Source organism: Ambystoma mexicanum, chromosome 4p (genome assembly GCF_040938575.1).
Source record: "Ambystoma mexicanum isolate Mex_15411 chromosome 4p, UKY_AmexF1_1, whole genome shotgun sequence".
NCBI lineage: Eukaryota > Metazoa > Chordata > Amphibia > Caudata > Ambystomatidae > Ambystoma > Ambystoma mexicanum.
This window is the reverse complement of record NC_090927.1, coordinates 1,092,908,042-1,092,924,658: the sequence shown is the minus strand read 5'-3', so window position 1 is coordinate 1,092,924,658 and position 16,617 is coordinate 1,092,908,042. Positions and strand designations below refer to the sequence as shown.

The 16,617-nt window shown below is 43.8% G+C and overlaps 1 protein-coding gene across 2 annotated transcripts in view; it reads right to left on the bottom strand.

The window, feature by feature from the left end:
* The window catches only part of STX7 (syntaxin 7), a 415,618-nt gene that overhangs the window by 198,284 nt on the left and 200,717 nt on the right, over positions 1 to 16,617 (bottom strand). For both annotated transcript variants that reach the window (XM_069606681.1, XM_069606680.1), the window contains exon 3: positions 1,508 to 1,577. In XM_069606681.1, the coding sequence (XP_069462782.1) occupies positions 1,508 to 1,577 (70 nt within the window). The remainder of the gene's footprint in view (positions 1 to 1,507; positions 1,578 to 16,617) is intronic.

Here is a 16,617-nt window from a genome sequence, read left to right as displayed (position 1 = left end):
TGTCTTTATCTGTCCGAGAGTGCCCTGAAGCACTCTACTGCAATTTGGCTCTTTACTAAACTTCACAATAAAAATAAAATAAGGGCCTGCACTGTAGAACATATTCTGATGATGTGGCCTTGCTTTCTTGGGAGACCTGCTTCTGCAGACAGAGTCGTATTGTTGTCCTTTGATACTTTAAAACCTGCTGCATTTCTTTAAGGTCACTGTTAGTCAAAGCCAGGTTGGGAGGTCTTTTAGTGAGATTATGCTTCCATTAATTTGCCTGGTGCTACTGTGACCTTCTATGCAGGATGGCGAGAATGAAACTAACGCCATACTATTTATTATTGCTCAAAATTTGAATGACAATATAGTTTAATGTGAGTTTGTTATGAAAGGCTAGTTTATTATATAGTGTGCGTTCTTTTCAAGGGATTGCTTTAAAGGTAATATTATTTAGGCACATGAAACGCAAACCTTAAGTATTCATATCAAATGAACGTGGGAACATGTGTTAAATTGCTTTAATTGTTCACATCTCGGTTTCTCCATTTTACCAAAGTGTGTGATCCTAGGCTAATCATTTCATCTCACTAGGTCTTATCTGGAGCCTCTGTGCGTGATTCAGTTCATAGTGTATGTTGATATATCATGCTATTATTTAAAAAAAAACCTAGTAACAATAGAGTTGCTCCTTATAGAATAGTGCCAGTCATATGTCATAACACAAAATGATTTACCTCTCTGCTTACTTTTGGCAGCATCTTGTAATGCCACTTCCCATGGTGCCTCCAAGTATCAAAGATACATTTCTGAGAAGTCATTTTGTTGGCGTCAATGCATGTGCAAATTAGGAGGCTTGCATGTATTTTGCCCCATGGAGACTGGACAGAGCTCGAATATGTGAGTTTACTGCACGTGTAATGGTCTACAGTTTTGTTATATTTTTGTTCAGTGTATGTGTTAAAATGCCATCTGCAACTAATGCCACCAAAAAGTTGATGGGGGAGCGCAAATGTAGGCAATTGCACTACCACATCCAAAGTGTCTTGCAAAACCATTTTGTAAAGTTGGCCACCCTACTTGTAGACTGGCGGCTGCTATACAAATGGATCCGAACGCACGGGGGCACCACATGCCAAACACCTGAGAGCATACAGGTTTGGTTTCTAAAGAGGTCCACATAAATCTGATTTCTTCTACTCTGGTTTTATCCGTTTTGATTTTAAATGTTATGATAGTGAAGGTTTTTCTTTAAAGAAGGCTCCCTGAAGAAGGATCTAGCCCGTTAAAACACCAGAACAGCACCACCCCTCCCTGCACTCTCTGCTCAGTCCGTGGACTAGGCATGACAAACTGTTGGACTTGTCAAGGTTTCCTTTATCTCCCGTGTGTGCGCCAGCCATGACAGTTTGCAAGCTATGTTAATTTTTACGCAGGTTACAAATCACTTAAGTTACATTTTCACTTCAAACTCGACCAATGTGGGTATGGAACGAAGTGCCAAGAAAAAAGTACCACTTACAGCTGATGCCGGAGTTCTGGTGTGTCAAACGATGTTCCGAGCTGGTTTACTATTCGTTGTATTTCTGATGCTGTTAAAAAAATGCAAAAAGAAATTCAATTGATAAGCATGGCATTTTTAACCATCAGCAACAGGTTAACATGAAGTTAGCAGTCTCCAAGCAAAAACAAAATTACATAAAAATCTCTTTTGGCAAGACGTCAGAAAAGAATGACGAATTAAAGGAGAAGATTAGTGTTCTGAAACATTAAGTTCAACCAATATATAAAGCAGCAGTATGCACTCAGCAACTGCGCAACTTCATGTCCTTAATGAAAAAGGAGGTAACAGAAAATCTGAAGTTGTGTGTGTGCGCACACACAAACACAACATTGAAATACGTTAACAGAATAATATAATAATTATGACACTACATTCTAAAACATCTGCTCTTCTACACACACCTTTCAACCGGTAAATATATTTGGGCCAATTCACAATAAATGAGACATCCTTTAAGAACTTGAGCCATGTGGTTGAAAAGAAAACTGAATTTATTTCAGAAGGTTTTGCAGGTTCTTGGCACATGTACGCAAATTGTGTAAAGCACTACAATTAGAAGCGATTGAGAGTGGCACAAAAAAGAAAAGAAAAAAAAGTCAACTGAAACCTTTAAGTTTGTCTCACGAGGAAAAAAACTTCAAAACAAGGAGAAAAAAAAAGCAACAAGAAAGCAAATGACATGCCTCTGGTAATGTTCTTTTGACTAGATCTTCCTCCCATGTATTCGTCATCTTTGATATGCTGTGATATCCTGCTTGCAGCTCAAACTTTTCACAGCAGAGGGCGCTGCGCGTCCTCATCGCCGACCTTGTGTCCCTCAACGACTTGCGTCTGTCTCGAGTATGCCATCAGTGTCGATATAAATGGCATGTACCCTGCCCGTTGCCTCAATTCATGTTTTTCCTCTCACCAGCACAGGAGTCTCGAAGAGGAGAAAGATGTGAGCATTAACAGAGAGAAAGGTTGAATTCATGGAAATTCTATCCTTACAGAGGGGTAGCATGGTAGGGGTGATGAGGAATACGTGGGCGGAACATCCAGTAAACATCCAGTCAAAAGAACATTACCAGGGGTAAGTAATTTGTTCACGAATGGATTGTGTCCTCCCACATATTCCTCATCTTTGATAGACTGCCACAGCAGTACTTTGTAGGAGGTGAGAAAGGGAGAATTTATTTTAGATTCACGCTGTGTAGCACAGCTTTCCCAAAACTGGTTTCCTGTTCCGATGGGGAATCCAAGCAATACTGCTTTGTGAAGGTATGCAAGGAAGTCCAGGTGGCTGCATTGCAAATTTCTTGCACCGGCACCCGGCTATGAAGGGCTGAGGAAGTACTACTCCTCTAGTCGGGTGGGCTCATAAGGCTCAGGAATTTGTTTTCCAGTCAGATTGTAGCACTTGGAAATGCACAGGTTTATCCAACGAGACTGCATTTGTTTTGTAACCACCTGTCGCATCTTCTGCCCCGAATAGCCAACAAAAAGTTGATCACCCTGTCTCAATTTAGAGAGCCTAATCATAAAGCTTAACACTCTTAAGGTCCAGTCTGTAGTCTTTCCTCCTCTTCAGATGGATGAGGAGGAGGGTAGAAAGCAGGCAAAACAATCTTCGCACCAAATTAAATTCTGACACCACTTTAGGATGAAACGAGGGATGGACCCTCAAAACTACCTTGTCTTCATAAAAGACTTTAAATGGTGGCTTAAGCTCGCTAACCCTGCGAGCAGAGGGAATGGCTGTCAAAAACTCGCTCAAGTAAAGCCTCCTGATACTACAGGAATGCAGCGGCTCAAAAGGAGCGCCTATCAGGAAGCTCAAGACTAGACTGAAGACCCAGACCGGAACAATAAAGGGAACCGGATGGAAGATATTAGTAAATCCCTTCAGAAATTGGATGACAATAGGAACTTTGAAATAAGAGCCCTGTTCCGGTGAACACTTGAAAATTGACAGCACCATTAGATATCCATTAGCCGTAGAAACATGAAGCCCCTAGTGGGTTAGATGCAGAAGAAAGGACAACACAGACGGTGTGTCACAAGCAAATGGGTCAACTCCTTTATCTCTACACCAGCTGCAAAACGTGCTCCAACGGCAGCAGTATAGAGATCGTGTTGCTGGCCCTCTGGTCAAAAGCAACCCCACCATCACATCTTCTGGAAGGTCCCAATCTTTGTTCCTTAACCTCGCAGAAACTATACTTGGCGGTTGAGGGTCCTGATTACTGGGTGAAGAATTCAACCTCCCTCTTGCGAGAGCAGATGGACATTTCCAGAAGTTCGGGGTACCACATGCTCCTGGCCCAATCTGGAGCAATCAGGATCATGGATTTCATAAACTTTCTCAACCTCATGAGAACAGGAGGAATGACAGGGACCGGTGGAAACTGATACAGAAATTGAAATTCCCAGTCCACTACAAACACATCCCCTAGAACTCCTATCTGCGCAAATCCCCTGGAGCAGAATAGGTCACACTTCCTGTTGACACTGGATGCAAACAGATCCACTGGAGAGGTTCCCTAAAGGGTGAAGATCTCTTGAAGGACTTCCTGAGCTAGTTCCCATTCGTGGGAGACTGCTCTGCCTGCTTAGAGCGTCTGCCGCCGTATTCTCCTCTCCTGCTAGATGAACTGTAGCTAGAGAGATTCCTTCTTGCAGTGCCCAGAACCACAGCGGCATTGCCTCTCTGCACAGTGGTAGTGACCCTATAACTCTTCTCTTGTTGAGGTAATGCGTGGCCGTGTTGTCCGTCATTACAAGAGAATATTTGCCGTACAGAGGGCAGAAAGGCCATCTGCAATTCTCTGACTGCCCTCAGCTCTAAAAGATTGATGTGCAGTTTGGACTCAGAGTCCAGCGTCTGCTGATCATCCGACTCAGGCCTCCAGATAAGGTGCGTACTAGGCCTTTTTACGCATGAAAATCTTGTAAATACAACAACTTTATTTTCCTGTGTACATTTACACACACATTTAGAGCAGAGGGCAGTGCAAGGGTCAGGGTACTTGACAGAAACCAGAAGGCTTCTATTGATTTTCATCTACATGGATGTAATTGCAAGCCATGGATAAACACCTCCGAAACAGAATGCATTTCTCTGAAGCCTTTCAAAAAAAGAAACTGCACACCAGGTCAAAACAAATGGTTTCTTTCCATTCGGCTTCTGCTGTGTTGCTGCTCATGGAGCAAACGGAAGCACTGTGCATATTTATTTTCCTAGCAGTTTAGGATTGTAAAATTAATAAGATGGACAACTTGCAATTGAGAATTCATACTTTGTAACAAATTATGCTTTTTTTCCAGTGAAAGCAAACCAGTATTGCACAAATGTATTTTTCAGAGTTCCTGTGCTGTGTGCATAATCATGCAGACGCAGATCATTTTTATACTTAGAATTTAACATGCACTCCAATTATAAAAACTGTGTGAAATAATGACTATGCAAAGGCTAGTTTACATCCATTCACCCTTGCAGTCAAAGGGGTACATTACTATAAATGGTCAGTGGCAGCAGAGTCTTTGTTCAAGGGTGAGTGATTGTCATTATACCAATCACAGGTGTTCTAACCTCTCAAATCTTCAAGACTACAATAAAACATCCAAAACCTGACTTTCCAGGAAGTGCAAGTGCTTTTCAAAAACAAACAAAAGAAAGTTACATTTGTAATTGAAATAGAAACTCAGCAAAACCTGTCCCTGTGATAATGCAGATAGGTATTTCACTTTATGTAGCGCTTCATACATGGTTCGTCCAACATCTAGGCACTGTGATTATTATACCTCAGTCGATACTCATTTAACCAACCTCTGAAGGATGTTAGCCAATAAGATAGCTAAGCTGGTTGAGCACTTGTTGCTGCGATCTGTGCGTGATCTGTAGGTTGTAGGTTTGAATCCTGGCAAGGCCAACTCAGCCTTTCATCCTTTCAAGGTCGATAGAGTACAGACTTCCGTTTGGTTATAAATCTGTTCCATGTACAGCGCTTTGACGAAAGCGCTATATAAATAACCATTTGACCATGAGATTAGATATAGCATTTAGCATGGAGTTCTTGATTCTCTGCACTGTTGTATCATAACATTGGCATACCATTAGGTAGTAATAGCTCCATGAAACAAGGACTTTCAAACAGCAAAAGAAAATTCTGCTAGCTAACCTCAAAACACACAATACAATTCAGGCTTGCCTAACTATGTAATTTGCTAGGTTTTTGTGTTTTCACCATTTAAATATATACAGGAGAGATCAGATGGCCAGAACTTAGAGAAATAATGAAAGGTGTATTCTGTCACAAGGCAGAAAGCTGCCGCATAGTCATGATTTCAATGCAGTTTGTGCACACGTCTGCTGTAGGTCACATACATTTTACTCTCTTGCAAAGGAGAAAGGATATTTTGACTCAATCACATTTACTCTCAAAATATAAAAATAGGGAGTAAAATACTCCCACCTCAAAATCTTAGCTGAGGTACTGATCAGACAGTTGGTATGTACCCCCCAACCTGAGAAGGAGGCATCCGTAACCGCCGCAATCTCTGGCCATGGTTGCCAAAAAGGTCCCCTTTTTAACACCTTCTCCTTGCAGGCCCACCACAGGAGATCCTGTGCCACCTTGCTTGGTATCTGGACCAGATCTGTCATTTTGCCGGAGAAATGCGAGCACTGGGATCTGAGGGCCCACTGAAGGGATATCATCCTCAGAAGGGCTTCTGGCACCAGAAAAATGCAGGATGCCACCAGGCCCAGCAACCTCAATAAATCGAAGACCTGAAGACTTTGGGCACTCTGAAATTTGATTACCATCCGAGATATGTGAAGAGCCCTTACCTCAGGCGGCAAAGCTTTCCCTGAGGAAGAGTCCAGGACTGAGCCAATAAATTGGAGCTTTTGGGAAGGTGTCATATGGGACTTCTTGAAATTGAGGGAGAAACCCAGCTTGTGGAAAGAGTGGCAGGTGCCGTCTACATGCTCCACAGTCTGCTCGTGAGAGTAGGCTCTGATCAGTCAGTCATCCAGGTAGGGGTAGATGTGAATCCTTCCGATCCTTAGATTCGTTGCCACCACCGCCAACAGCTTGGTGAAGACCATCGGAGCTGAAGTCAGCCCGAAAGGCAGTACTCAAAACTGATAATGAGAACTCCAGTAATTCATGTGCTTGTGATCTATCGGCACACGGAAAGAAGCATCCTGAAGATCCAAGGACACAATCCAATCCTGGAGCTGAAGGGCCTGGAGGATCTGCAAGTGACGGTCTTGAACTTGTCCAAGCATCTCAAGTCCAAGATGGGTCGCAACCCTATATCTTTTTTGGAATCAGAAAATAAGGAAAGTACCAACCCTGATTTCTTCAAACTGCAGATACTAGCTCGTTTGCACCCTTCTTCAACAGGGTCAGAACTTCCTATAGGAGGAGCGGATCCAGACCTCCAGTCTGGAGGTCATTTCAGGAAAGAAAGGCAGTACCCGTGGGCAACTGTTTGCAGTGCCCAAGCATCGGAAGTAATAGTTCACCACCTTTCAGATGCTGGGTTAACTTGCCTAAAAACCCTTCTCTTCACCCTCTGGAACATGTTATGCCGCCATGGCAACCACCTCCCATAAGGTACACGTGAAGTTGGCCAAGGAACAGGTGTGTTGACCGCCTCTGAAGCTTTGCTTCCTGCCGACAAGACCCTTTTCCCTAGGATGTCCACCCTCTTATTGTCCCGGTCTGGTGGAATTGTGGGGTACGCCGCCCCCTTGGAAGACGAAGTGGCTGCCTGGGCTTGGATGTTTAGAAAAAACTCTGGGTCAATGGAGGAGGGTTATCGTTTTTGGTGACATTCTCACGCACTGCAGGAGTGGAGTCTGGCTTTCTCCAATTTTCCAAGACTCTATTCTTAGCTGCTGTATGCAATGGAAGTATAAGGTCCCTTAGGCAGCCCCTTAAACGAAATATCAGTCAAGTCTTCCTGCTCATACTCCACCATAGACCTCCCCCAGCCCAAATAATCTACAACCTTAGACATGGCTGATTTGTATGATGCATGCATCTGCATGCCCAGATCCTTCAGATGTGCCAAATTCCATTTCTGGGGAAGTATTAAGACAACTTGCATCTTTATGCATGTCTACCAGGGCCCTCATCCTAGATTCCTCAGAGATGAGCTCTTCTGGGACATCAGGTGTGCCATAATCCAGCCCAAAACCAAAAACAGGGCTTTCCTCCTCCTCATAAATAGAGCTCATAAAGTCTTTTAGAGTTTGCGGTTTAAAAAAAATTTGAGGAGCTTGAATGAGGCTCGAACGATGGGCTCTACTTCGACACCTTTGGCGGGGCTGGTTGGAGTGAAGATGGACTTCAAGTGGACCACAAGTGCCTCTCGAGAGGCCTTGGAGGCCTTTCTTTCCAGGCTCTTGGGCACGCAAACAGCAGCTTTTGACGACACTGTCGGCCTTTGGCACAATGGGGTCGGAAGCCTCTTTCGACTTCTTTGAAGGGGTAGGTGTTTCCGACTTCACAAATACTTCCAACATTTTAAGCCGGCAGTCTGCCAACTCGGCTTTGGAAGCCCTTTTGCTCAGAAAACATACCCGTTTTCCCTCGGGTGAGGAATCCGAAGAGGTCGAACGGGGTCAATGGTGTCTCTTCTTGGACCTCCTCGAAGACAACGAAGAGTGACAAGACCTCGACCTAGAACGCTTTGCATGTTTGCTGAGTCTTTTGGATCGGTGAGGAGAAACATCTCTCGAGCTCTTGTCTTTGGATGATTAAGCCTTCCAAGGAGTGATCAAAGCTGATTTGGGGAGGGTCTGCCTAGGGCAAGTTTCCCCTGGCTCTCTTTTAAGCCTTTTAACATAATCAATTGACACGAGCCACAGTCATCGACTTTGTGGCCCGATCCCAAGCACCAGTGCATGCCATTTATATCGATTGCGACGTCAGACTCAAAAATGGATGGAAGCCGTCGAGGGACACAAGGTCGGCGATTACGCATAGCGACCTCTGCTGTGAAAAGTTTCTGAGGGTCAAGCAGGATATCGGAGTATATCAAAGATGAGGAATAAGTCAGAGGACACAATCCATTCAAAAGCATTTTTTTTATAAGGTAAATAAAATTCTGCAAGATTAAGTCACCTGCGACAGACTGATGTACTGACTGTAGAAAAAGGCCCTGAATAAAACCAGTTTGGGGGGCCAATGGCACCACAGCTCAGAATAGATGTGTTATAGGGTGTCGGAGGAGGGGAGAACGTGTGGGAGAGAAGAAGGGCCCTGCAGCCTGGATAGATAGGTGCAATCAAGTGCAAAATCAGTGGAGAAAAGGAAATGGTGGTGGATGAGGGAACAATGGACAGAGTGAGCAGCAGGTGATGGTTACTGAAGGTGGCAAGAGGGCGATATTTTAAGGGACATTTTAGAAAGATATTTGGAGTGAGGTTTCTAGGAGACCCTATAAAAAATGTACAAACAAAAATAAAAACGATGTAGACCAGGGCAGATTCTAGGCAACTTGGAGCCCAGTGCGAAACATTAAAATGCGCCCCGTCCGACCTCTGACTGGTACACATGACTCCCAAACTACACCTCTATGTCACGCGACAAAATCCTGCATCAAAATCAATAATACATTGGCATACAAATGAAGCTGGTTTCATTAAATTGTAATTCAAATACTTTACAGAAGAAATTTAATGTAAAAACAGCTGCTGTTGGGCAAGTAAATGGTTTGTCACCTGCTCGTAGGGAAAGCCTTGCCTAAATGCAGTTTAAAACTGTCCGTACTGGCACACTGTGATGTGACAAGCATGCCGGGTTCCGAGGGACCACTGGCCATGTGTTGCAGATGTTCTGTTCAGACCACCTCTTGTATATTTTGCAAGAGACAACACTAGACTACCCATAGTAATTATTTTCTGATAGAAATGTTTTCATTCCAAGATGGACAGTCTGGTACACTCCTATTGTACACCTTCAAAATACTGCTATGTGAAAGGGAAGGGGGACAAATGGCGCCAATGAGTGTTCCCGTCTGCTTTGCATTACATCACAGAGCATTTCTGGAACAGAATGATCAGAGAGAGCTCTATATATGATAAAAGGGTTCTATGTGTGCATTTCTAAATACATAAACACATGGCTTGGTGCTCACATCACTGTTCACAACACTCACCCCAACATTAAAATATTTGTAACCATAAATACTCATTCTGACATTTTGGATGGGAGGATAAAATGGCTGCAACATTAGCCACTCAAATGAGGTTTAAAGGGCTCTTTTGCGTCTTTTTGCTGGCAATGTTTTAGATGAGGAGGGGCTGGGTCTCAGTGTAAGCATGCCCAGCCCCAATACAGAAACATCTTTAGGGAATTATATCTATAGACAGGAAAGGATACCCTACAAGAGAAACCCAATAAACAATGCAAAGAAAGGATGCACAAAAAGGAGTGTACCTCTTACAGACTTTAGCCTGACCAGTAATAAACTTGATGAAGCGTTATAAACAAAATGGACTTCTGATATGTGGTAAAGGGTCCATAGTTCCTCAGCCACTATGCCCTCACTATTGCACAGCCTCAGGGGTTATTTCGGCAAAAATGAAGCAGGCCCAAGCTTCATTTAACAGAGCTGGCATTATCATCTCTTATTAGTGCGGAATTGCAGCTAGTGGAAATCATGGTGTGGCAGTGAAGCTAGGGAGTTTGGCCTAGTGGATGCACAATTTGAGGCAACCTCTTTGATTGCTTTAGGGGACAGTATGGCACACTCTACCGAGCCACAGACAGAAAATGCCAGTGTGTTAATGTATAGACATGACATCAGACAAAACTGTCATACGTGCTGTTACATATAGGAGCACCACATAGACGCCATTAACCAACAGGGTGGTAACTTGGGCAGCGCACAAATCATTGCTGCACACATTTCACTGCATTGATTTGCCATGGACTACTGTCTGCATGGTGACACACAATGAACCCTGCTTTCCTAATCAAGGTGCCAAATCACACCAAGGAGCCATCTGGTGTGCGCTAGACAGCGGTTGGCTTGTTAAGAAAATGAAAAGATCTTTGATGTGGAGCAGATACGTGGAGAAATAACGTGTTGGATATTATCATTTCTGCGGACTTATCAATTGATGAATTATTAATTAATCCAGACTAAGTCAAGCTGAAATTGTACAGATATGATTGGGTGTGTACAAGAGAGAAATGTACTACATACCGAGATTTTAATGTGCTAATGTTTGGTCACAAAAGGCTAGGCCAGATGGCGGATTATCTAATGCGCTGTCCGTCTTCACATTTTCGCAATCAGTATTTGAGACCGAGGATGAACTTATGGCCCACAAATGAAATACGCACCAGAAGAGGTCTAATACCTAAAGGAATGAGTTTTTGCCGCTTTTGTAAAGACATCAAGCATAAAGAAACTACACAGCATTTGGTAGTAGAGTGCTTGGCATTGAAGACAGAACGAGAACTGTATTTCAAGAATCTTATGGGCTTGACAGGCATTGATAGTGATGACATTTGGCAAGCTCTTTTCGCCACTACGAGAATGTCGGTTAAATTCGCTCTAGTACAGTTCTTGGATATGGTTCTACCGCCAACAATTATTCAAAATAACCATCAAAAGACTGTAACCAGTGGCAACCTCTCTACATAAATGATGGCTGGTGGACTCACTTCGTTTTCTTTCAAAGTCTTTGCTTATCTCCCTTTTTATTTTTTCATTTGATCTTATTTGTTGTTATAATGAAATAATGTACTTTTAAGACTATGTGAATGTTTTAATTTGATATCAAACTATATATATATATGTCAATATGAATTGTACGATAAACAGTTTTGGAAGGTTGATTTTCAACCTTCGGTTGCTCAACCCCTAGGGGGCTCTTCTAGGGGACCCATGTCTCTAGGCCATCAAGCTTGGTCTGACAGTCGTAGACAGAGGCTGGGAACCTTCACAATATTTTTCGCAACTTTCTTGGCGTCTGGACGTGTCCTTCGACGTCTCTTTAGGCCCATTTGCCGCAGAGATGATGTTTGCGGTTTTTGGCATTGCCGAAGCCTTAGTCGCCGGCGCGCTCTTAAAGAGGTGGCTCGACGCTCTTATGAATTTTGGTGCCGACGCCCTTGTGACTCGAGTGCCCGGACGCATTCCACCTAGACGGTTGCGGGGAGGGCGGTCGACCAGCGGATCAGCGGGTTCCTTCGAAGATATCAGCGTACCCGTTGGCATCTTTGGCCGTCCCGACGAGTCTGTCAAGGAGGCCCGGGGAGTTGTGTGCTTTCCTTTGTGTCGTGTGTGTGCGTCCCTGTCGCCGGAGTGTGCACTCCCCATAGCAGAACCGGTGGCCTGCCAGCCGGGTACGCACGCCTCAGAGCATGGCTGCTACGAAGATAGGTCAAAGGCCTCCGTGTCGGAGCCATGGCTGTCGCTCACTTCCTCGGCACTCGAGGCGCCTGCAGCGGCGGGGGAGCTACTGTCGGCCTGCTGCATGGCGTAGGCCGCCCACTGTTTTAACTCGCCGTTCTTTTAACATCTTAGGATGTAAAAGCTTGCAAGACCGACAGGACTCCTCATGGTGATCTCGAGATGGACATTTATTACACCTCTGGTGTGCGTCTTTCCAAGGGTACTTGCCGTCGCAAGAAGGGCAAAATTTAAAAAGGTGTCCTGTCCGTAGCTCAGGTTAATAGTGACAGCAAAACCAGAATGGGAAAGATGGGAGAAGGAAATGCATTCTTCAAAAGAAAGAGCACCGGTCCCTACAGTGTAGGCCTGGCATGAGGGCCGAGGCCATGCGGTCGACAGCGTCAACCAGAGCACCAGCCGCCGAAGTCTGGAGTTAATCTTCCACGGTCTTCAGCATTGGCTGTGAAGTAGTCGTCGATGAAGGAGACAAACATTAAACGACCGGAGGTTGTGGACAAAGCTATTATATTAGCAATTTTTGTCGAGCTCTGCATCAGGCGACCAGCTAGCTTGGAGGAAAAAGACAATCTGAGGGACCTCGACGCGTGAAGGGTCTTGGGTACACTACATGTGACATTAGGGATAGTGTTAAAAGCACACCCATGTCAACGTCCCCCATCGATCCTCGAAATACAAGATGCAATACTCCGTGATTACCACTAGATGTCGGACTATATGCACAGCATGTGACTAAGCAGATTCACAAGCATCAGAAATGGTAGAACTAACCACTGATGGCCAAATATAGATCCTTTCAGGTGTACATTGGTGCTTTCCTCTGGGCCAGTTCAATACGGTTATTTTATAGGTGCTTCAATAGGTGATATCCTCTTCATTGCCAGGCGATGGAGGAAATGACCTGTCATAGTGTGCCTTGAATTCGGTTTCTAAGCATTTTACTGAAGTGAAGCCGGTGCTGAGATGGTAGGATCATGCTTTTCCAATGGCGAGTTCCGGCAGAGATGGTTCGAGACACAGGCTCCTGTTGGATCGCAGCAGCATTAAAGACAGTTTGAGTCGATGTCTTTTAGTGGGTCGCGTAGGCAGAGTCAATGCTTTTGCTGGATGAAGCCAACATTCCAGTTGGGCAAGACAATTGCTTTCAGCAGGCAGAGTCGGTCAAGATGCTTCCCTTCCGTTGGATTAACTCAGCGGTCAAATCCTGGCAAGTTGGTTGCTTCCACAGTATCGGGCCGGCAGTCGAGGTGAGGCTGTCTGCTTCAATCGGCAACTGGATGGCTCCAAGAGCAGGTAAGTGGTTTAAAGTCCTTTGCGTGCCAAAGGCAGCACTGCAGGTCCTGTAGCATCTCAAAGTGAATCTAGCATGGTCAAACTAACTCGAAAAGAGTCTCAAGGTGGAAAAGGGGAATTGGGCTTGTTTTTAGGCTTTGCATTTGCAAGAGTGTTGGAAACTATTTAAACAACTGTTGGGGAAGGGTTGCTTGCATACTCAAGGGGATGGGCAGAGAAAGGTGGGGGAAAGAACAACATCACCATGCAGTGAACTTTATGTAGGACTACAGTGCGGCAAGGCCAAAAACTGGCAGAGGATATGTGGCACATTGTGGCAAACCCAAGAGGCTAACGAGGAGAAACCAAAGGAGTCCAAGTCTACACATAAAGCCAAGAGGCCTACAAGCAGAAGACAAGCAGGTGTGATCTGTACACAGGAGCAAATAGAGAGGAACCTGTGTGGGGTGAAGAGCCTAGGGGTCCTTGTTGCATGACCTGTGATGGGTGGACAGTGTGGTCCAACAAATGCGACTATACTAGTGAGCCCTGCATTGTGAAACAAACTAAGAAGGAACACTGCAAGTGAGCTGGTTTTGCAAACCAGGAGGGTCAGGTTGAACTAGAGTTCAGTTGAACTGTGAAAGACAAACAAACATTGGTTGCTACGTTGAAGTCTTGGGAAAGGGAACCTCGAGACTTGATTGCAAAAGCTGTCTTTAGGGCACGGCCTCAAGACCCTTTTCATTTGAACTGTGTTACTTTGAACTTGGGGAAGAGAACCCTGAGGGTTGTGTTGAACTATATTGTTTGAACTTAGGAAAGGTAATCTCAAGACTTTTGTGACCTTTCTTGAACTTGGGGAAGGGGAGATGAAGAAGAAGCTAAGAGTTGGAAGAAGCTCAGAACGTTGTGTTGGTCACAAGTTCTTTTACGATTGCCATCCCTACACATCGTTTAGCTTTAGTTGTGAGGGCAAAGATAGGTTTTGGACACAGACAGACTTATGGTTAACTCTTGGACACAGGCTTTCCTTAGTTTTTCAGGTAAGGACATCCTACACTAGAATAGGGCAAGTTAGGCCTTCTACTATCCTGACCTTAAGTTAATTAACCATGTTGTTAAACACTTTGAATCTGTTGTCTGTGTCTTGCTCCATGATTGAAATGATGTGAGGAATCTGTTTAAGGTACTTCTCAGTTAGAACTCTGCGCCCTTTTGGTTGTGCAGTATTTTAATTTGAAAAGGTCGCATGGAGCTAGGGTAACTCAGGAGTCTTGGATTCCTCTACTCCATAGAAAAAAGACAAGCATGAAAATGGTTACCCTTTAAATGTGCTCCAGCGCCCATTGATATGAAATCCTTAAAATGGAAAAAATCACATGACTTCAATTGGAAATTGATATTACTCAATTTATCTTGAAAACGTTGCCCTATGGTGATTACACGTGTTTCGACGTATCCAACGTCTTTTTCAAATCAGGGCTACATAATTCATAAATGATAAATTAATTTACAAGTCAGATATTGTAATAGGAAAAAAAGCATAAATTAAATGATCAACAAAATGAAATAAAATAGCCATTGATGTGAGACACAATAATTACGAATCATTGCACATTCAGTCAAAGTACAAAGAGAAAGTAGAAAGATATTTGAGAACACATGGCCATGTTCGGGAAGGGGAGAGGGGTAGGAGGTTTGTGGGAATTAGAGAAAAATCACAAAAAAGAAAAGAAAAAACAAACATGTTAATGCAAAAATAGGTGAGATTCATGGGTCAATCAAGTATAATTGATTCTAATCTTGTACAAGAAATGATTAAATATCTTACCTATTGTTAACCGTGAGTGTATATATAATGGTCAGCTTTCATGTACGGTCATGGGATAATCCCAGCTACCTGATTGCTTCACATAGGATTTAAACTAATTAAGTGCAGAACCGGAAAAGCCCAAAGAAGAAATAGGAAAGTAGCAGACGGTGATCAACAGCATCACAGGCTGATGACAGATGAAGGAGAATTACAAGTGAGGAGTATTTCCAATAACTATCAGAAAGAAGAGCGTTACAGACTGAGATTAGAGCAGTCTCAGTAGAGTGATGAGAGGTACAGCAAGATTGGAAACGATGAAGCAGTGAGTTGGAAGCAGTAAAGGATGAAATCTGAGAATAGGCAGCATGCTCAAAGAACTTAGAAAAGGTAGGGAAGAAGAGATATTGGACGATAGTTAGATGGAAGCGAGGGATTCAAGAAGAGCTTTTTTTCAAGATAGGAAGGATAGATGTGGGATGGGGACAGAAGAGAAATGGTAAGAGTAGAGAATAGAGGATAAGAAGGAGAGAAGAATGGGTTGAGGAAAGATGAAGATTTAAGTGTCCTAGAAGAATAAGGGGAACATCTAAAGGAAGAACAGAGAAGCGTGCTAGATCCTCGCAAAATGTGCTGGTCAGGCATGGGGGACGATAGAGCAGGAGTAAAGTGTAAGGAGTCTGAAAGGAGAGGCAGACTCAAAGTGGTAATATTCTCAACATCAGCCATTTTTATTAACAGAAAGGGGTTTGGATAAATGACTAACTTACCCTATCCTAAAGAGAATTTCTATTCCTTTGAAACTAAAACTAAAGCAGGCTGACCTCTGCAGACATGTAATCCTTCAGCGGTCCCTCCAGGGCACCCACTATGACTCCACCACAGTTCTTCTACTCCTGTTCCAAGAGTCTCCAGTTTAACGGCAAACGTTTCCTGCTATCTCCACGGCTCGTCTGTGCGTTTGCCTGAGAGTTTGCCTCTGCCTCTAGGTTCGCTTCCCGCTCTGTGCACTCTGCAGCATTTCACCTTCTCCGATCTGACACTTGCAGATGATTTCCAAATTGAAATGCCCCACGCAGCTGACTTTGAATACTAGACTGCACATTGTTCTTGATGTCACATTCATTCCACATCGACTCTTTGCTCCTCTTCCTCATCTCGGTACTTGAAGTCCAAGGAAATTTCAGATGTTTTAAGTTACATTGTTTGACAGTTTTAATCAAACAATCATCATAAACATTAGATGCTAAATGTGTTTTAGATTTATTAAGCACACATGAACAGTGAATAGAGTTTTATTTAAAATACTTGACAAAAGCAGGTTTCAGGTCTTTATAATTAAATGATTCTGAATAATGACAACATGCCAACAAAGCCTCTGGAATAAAGGTATCCTCCTCACAAGAAAGGGATAAACACTGCTTCTCTCCCGTTGGACTCCCCACACCCTCATGGCAGCCATCTCTTCCCATGTGATTCACCCTCAGAATACCACCCCCAGGGTCAGGATCAGGTAGCGGGTGCCTTCTCCTGGAAACATGGGAGGAGACTTTAATCA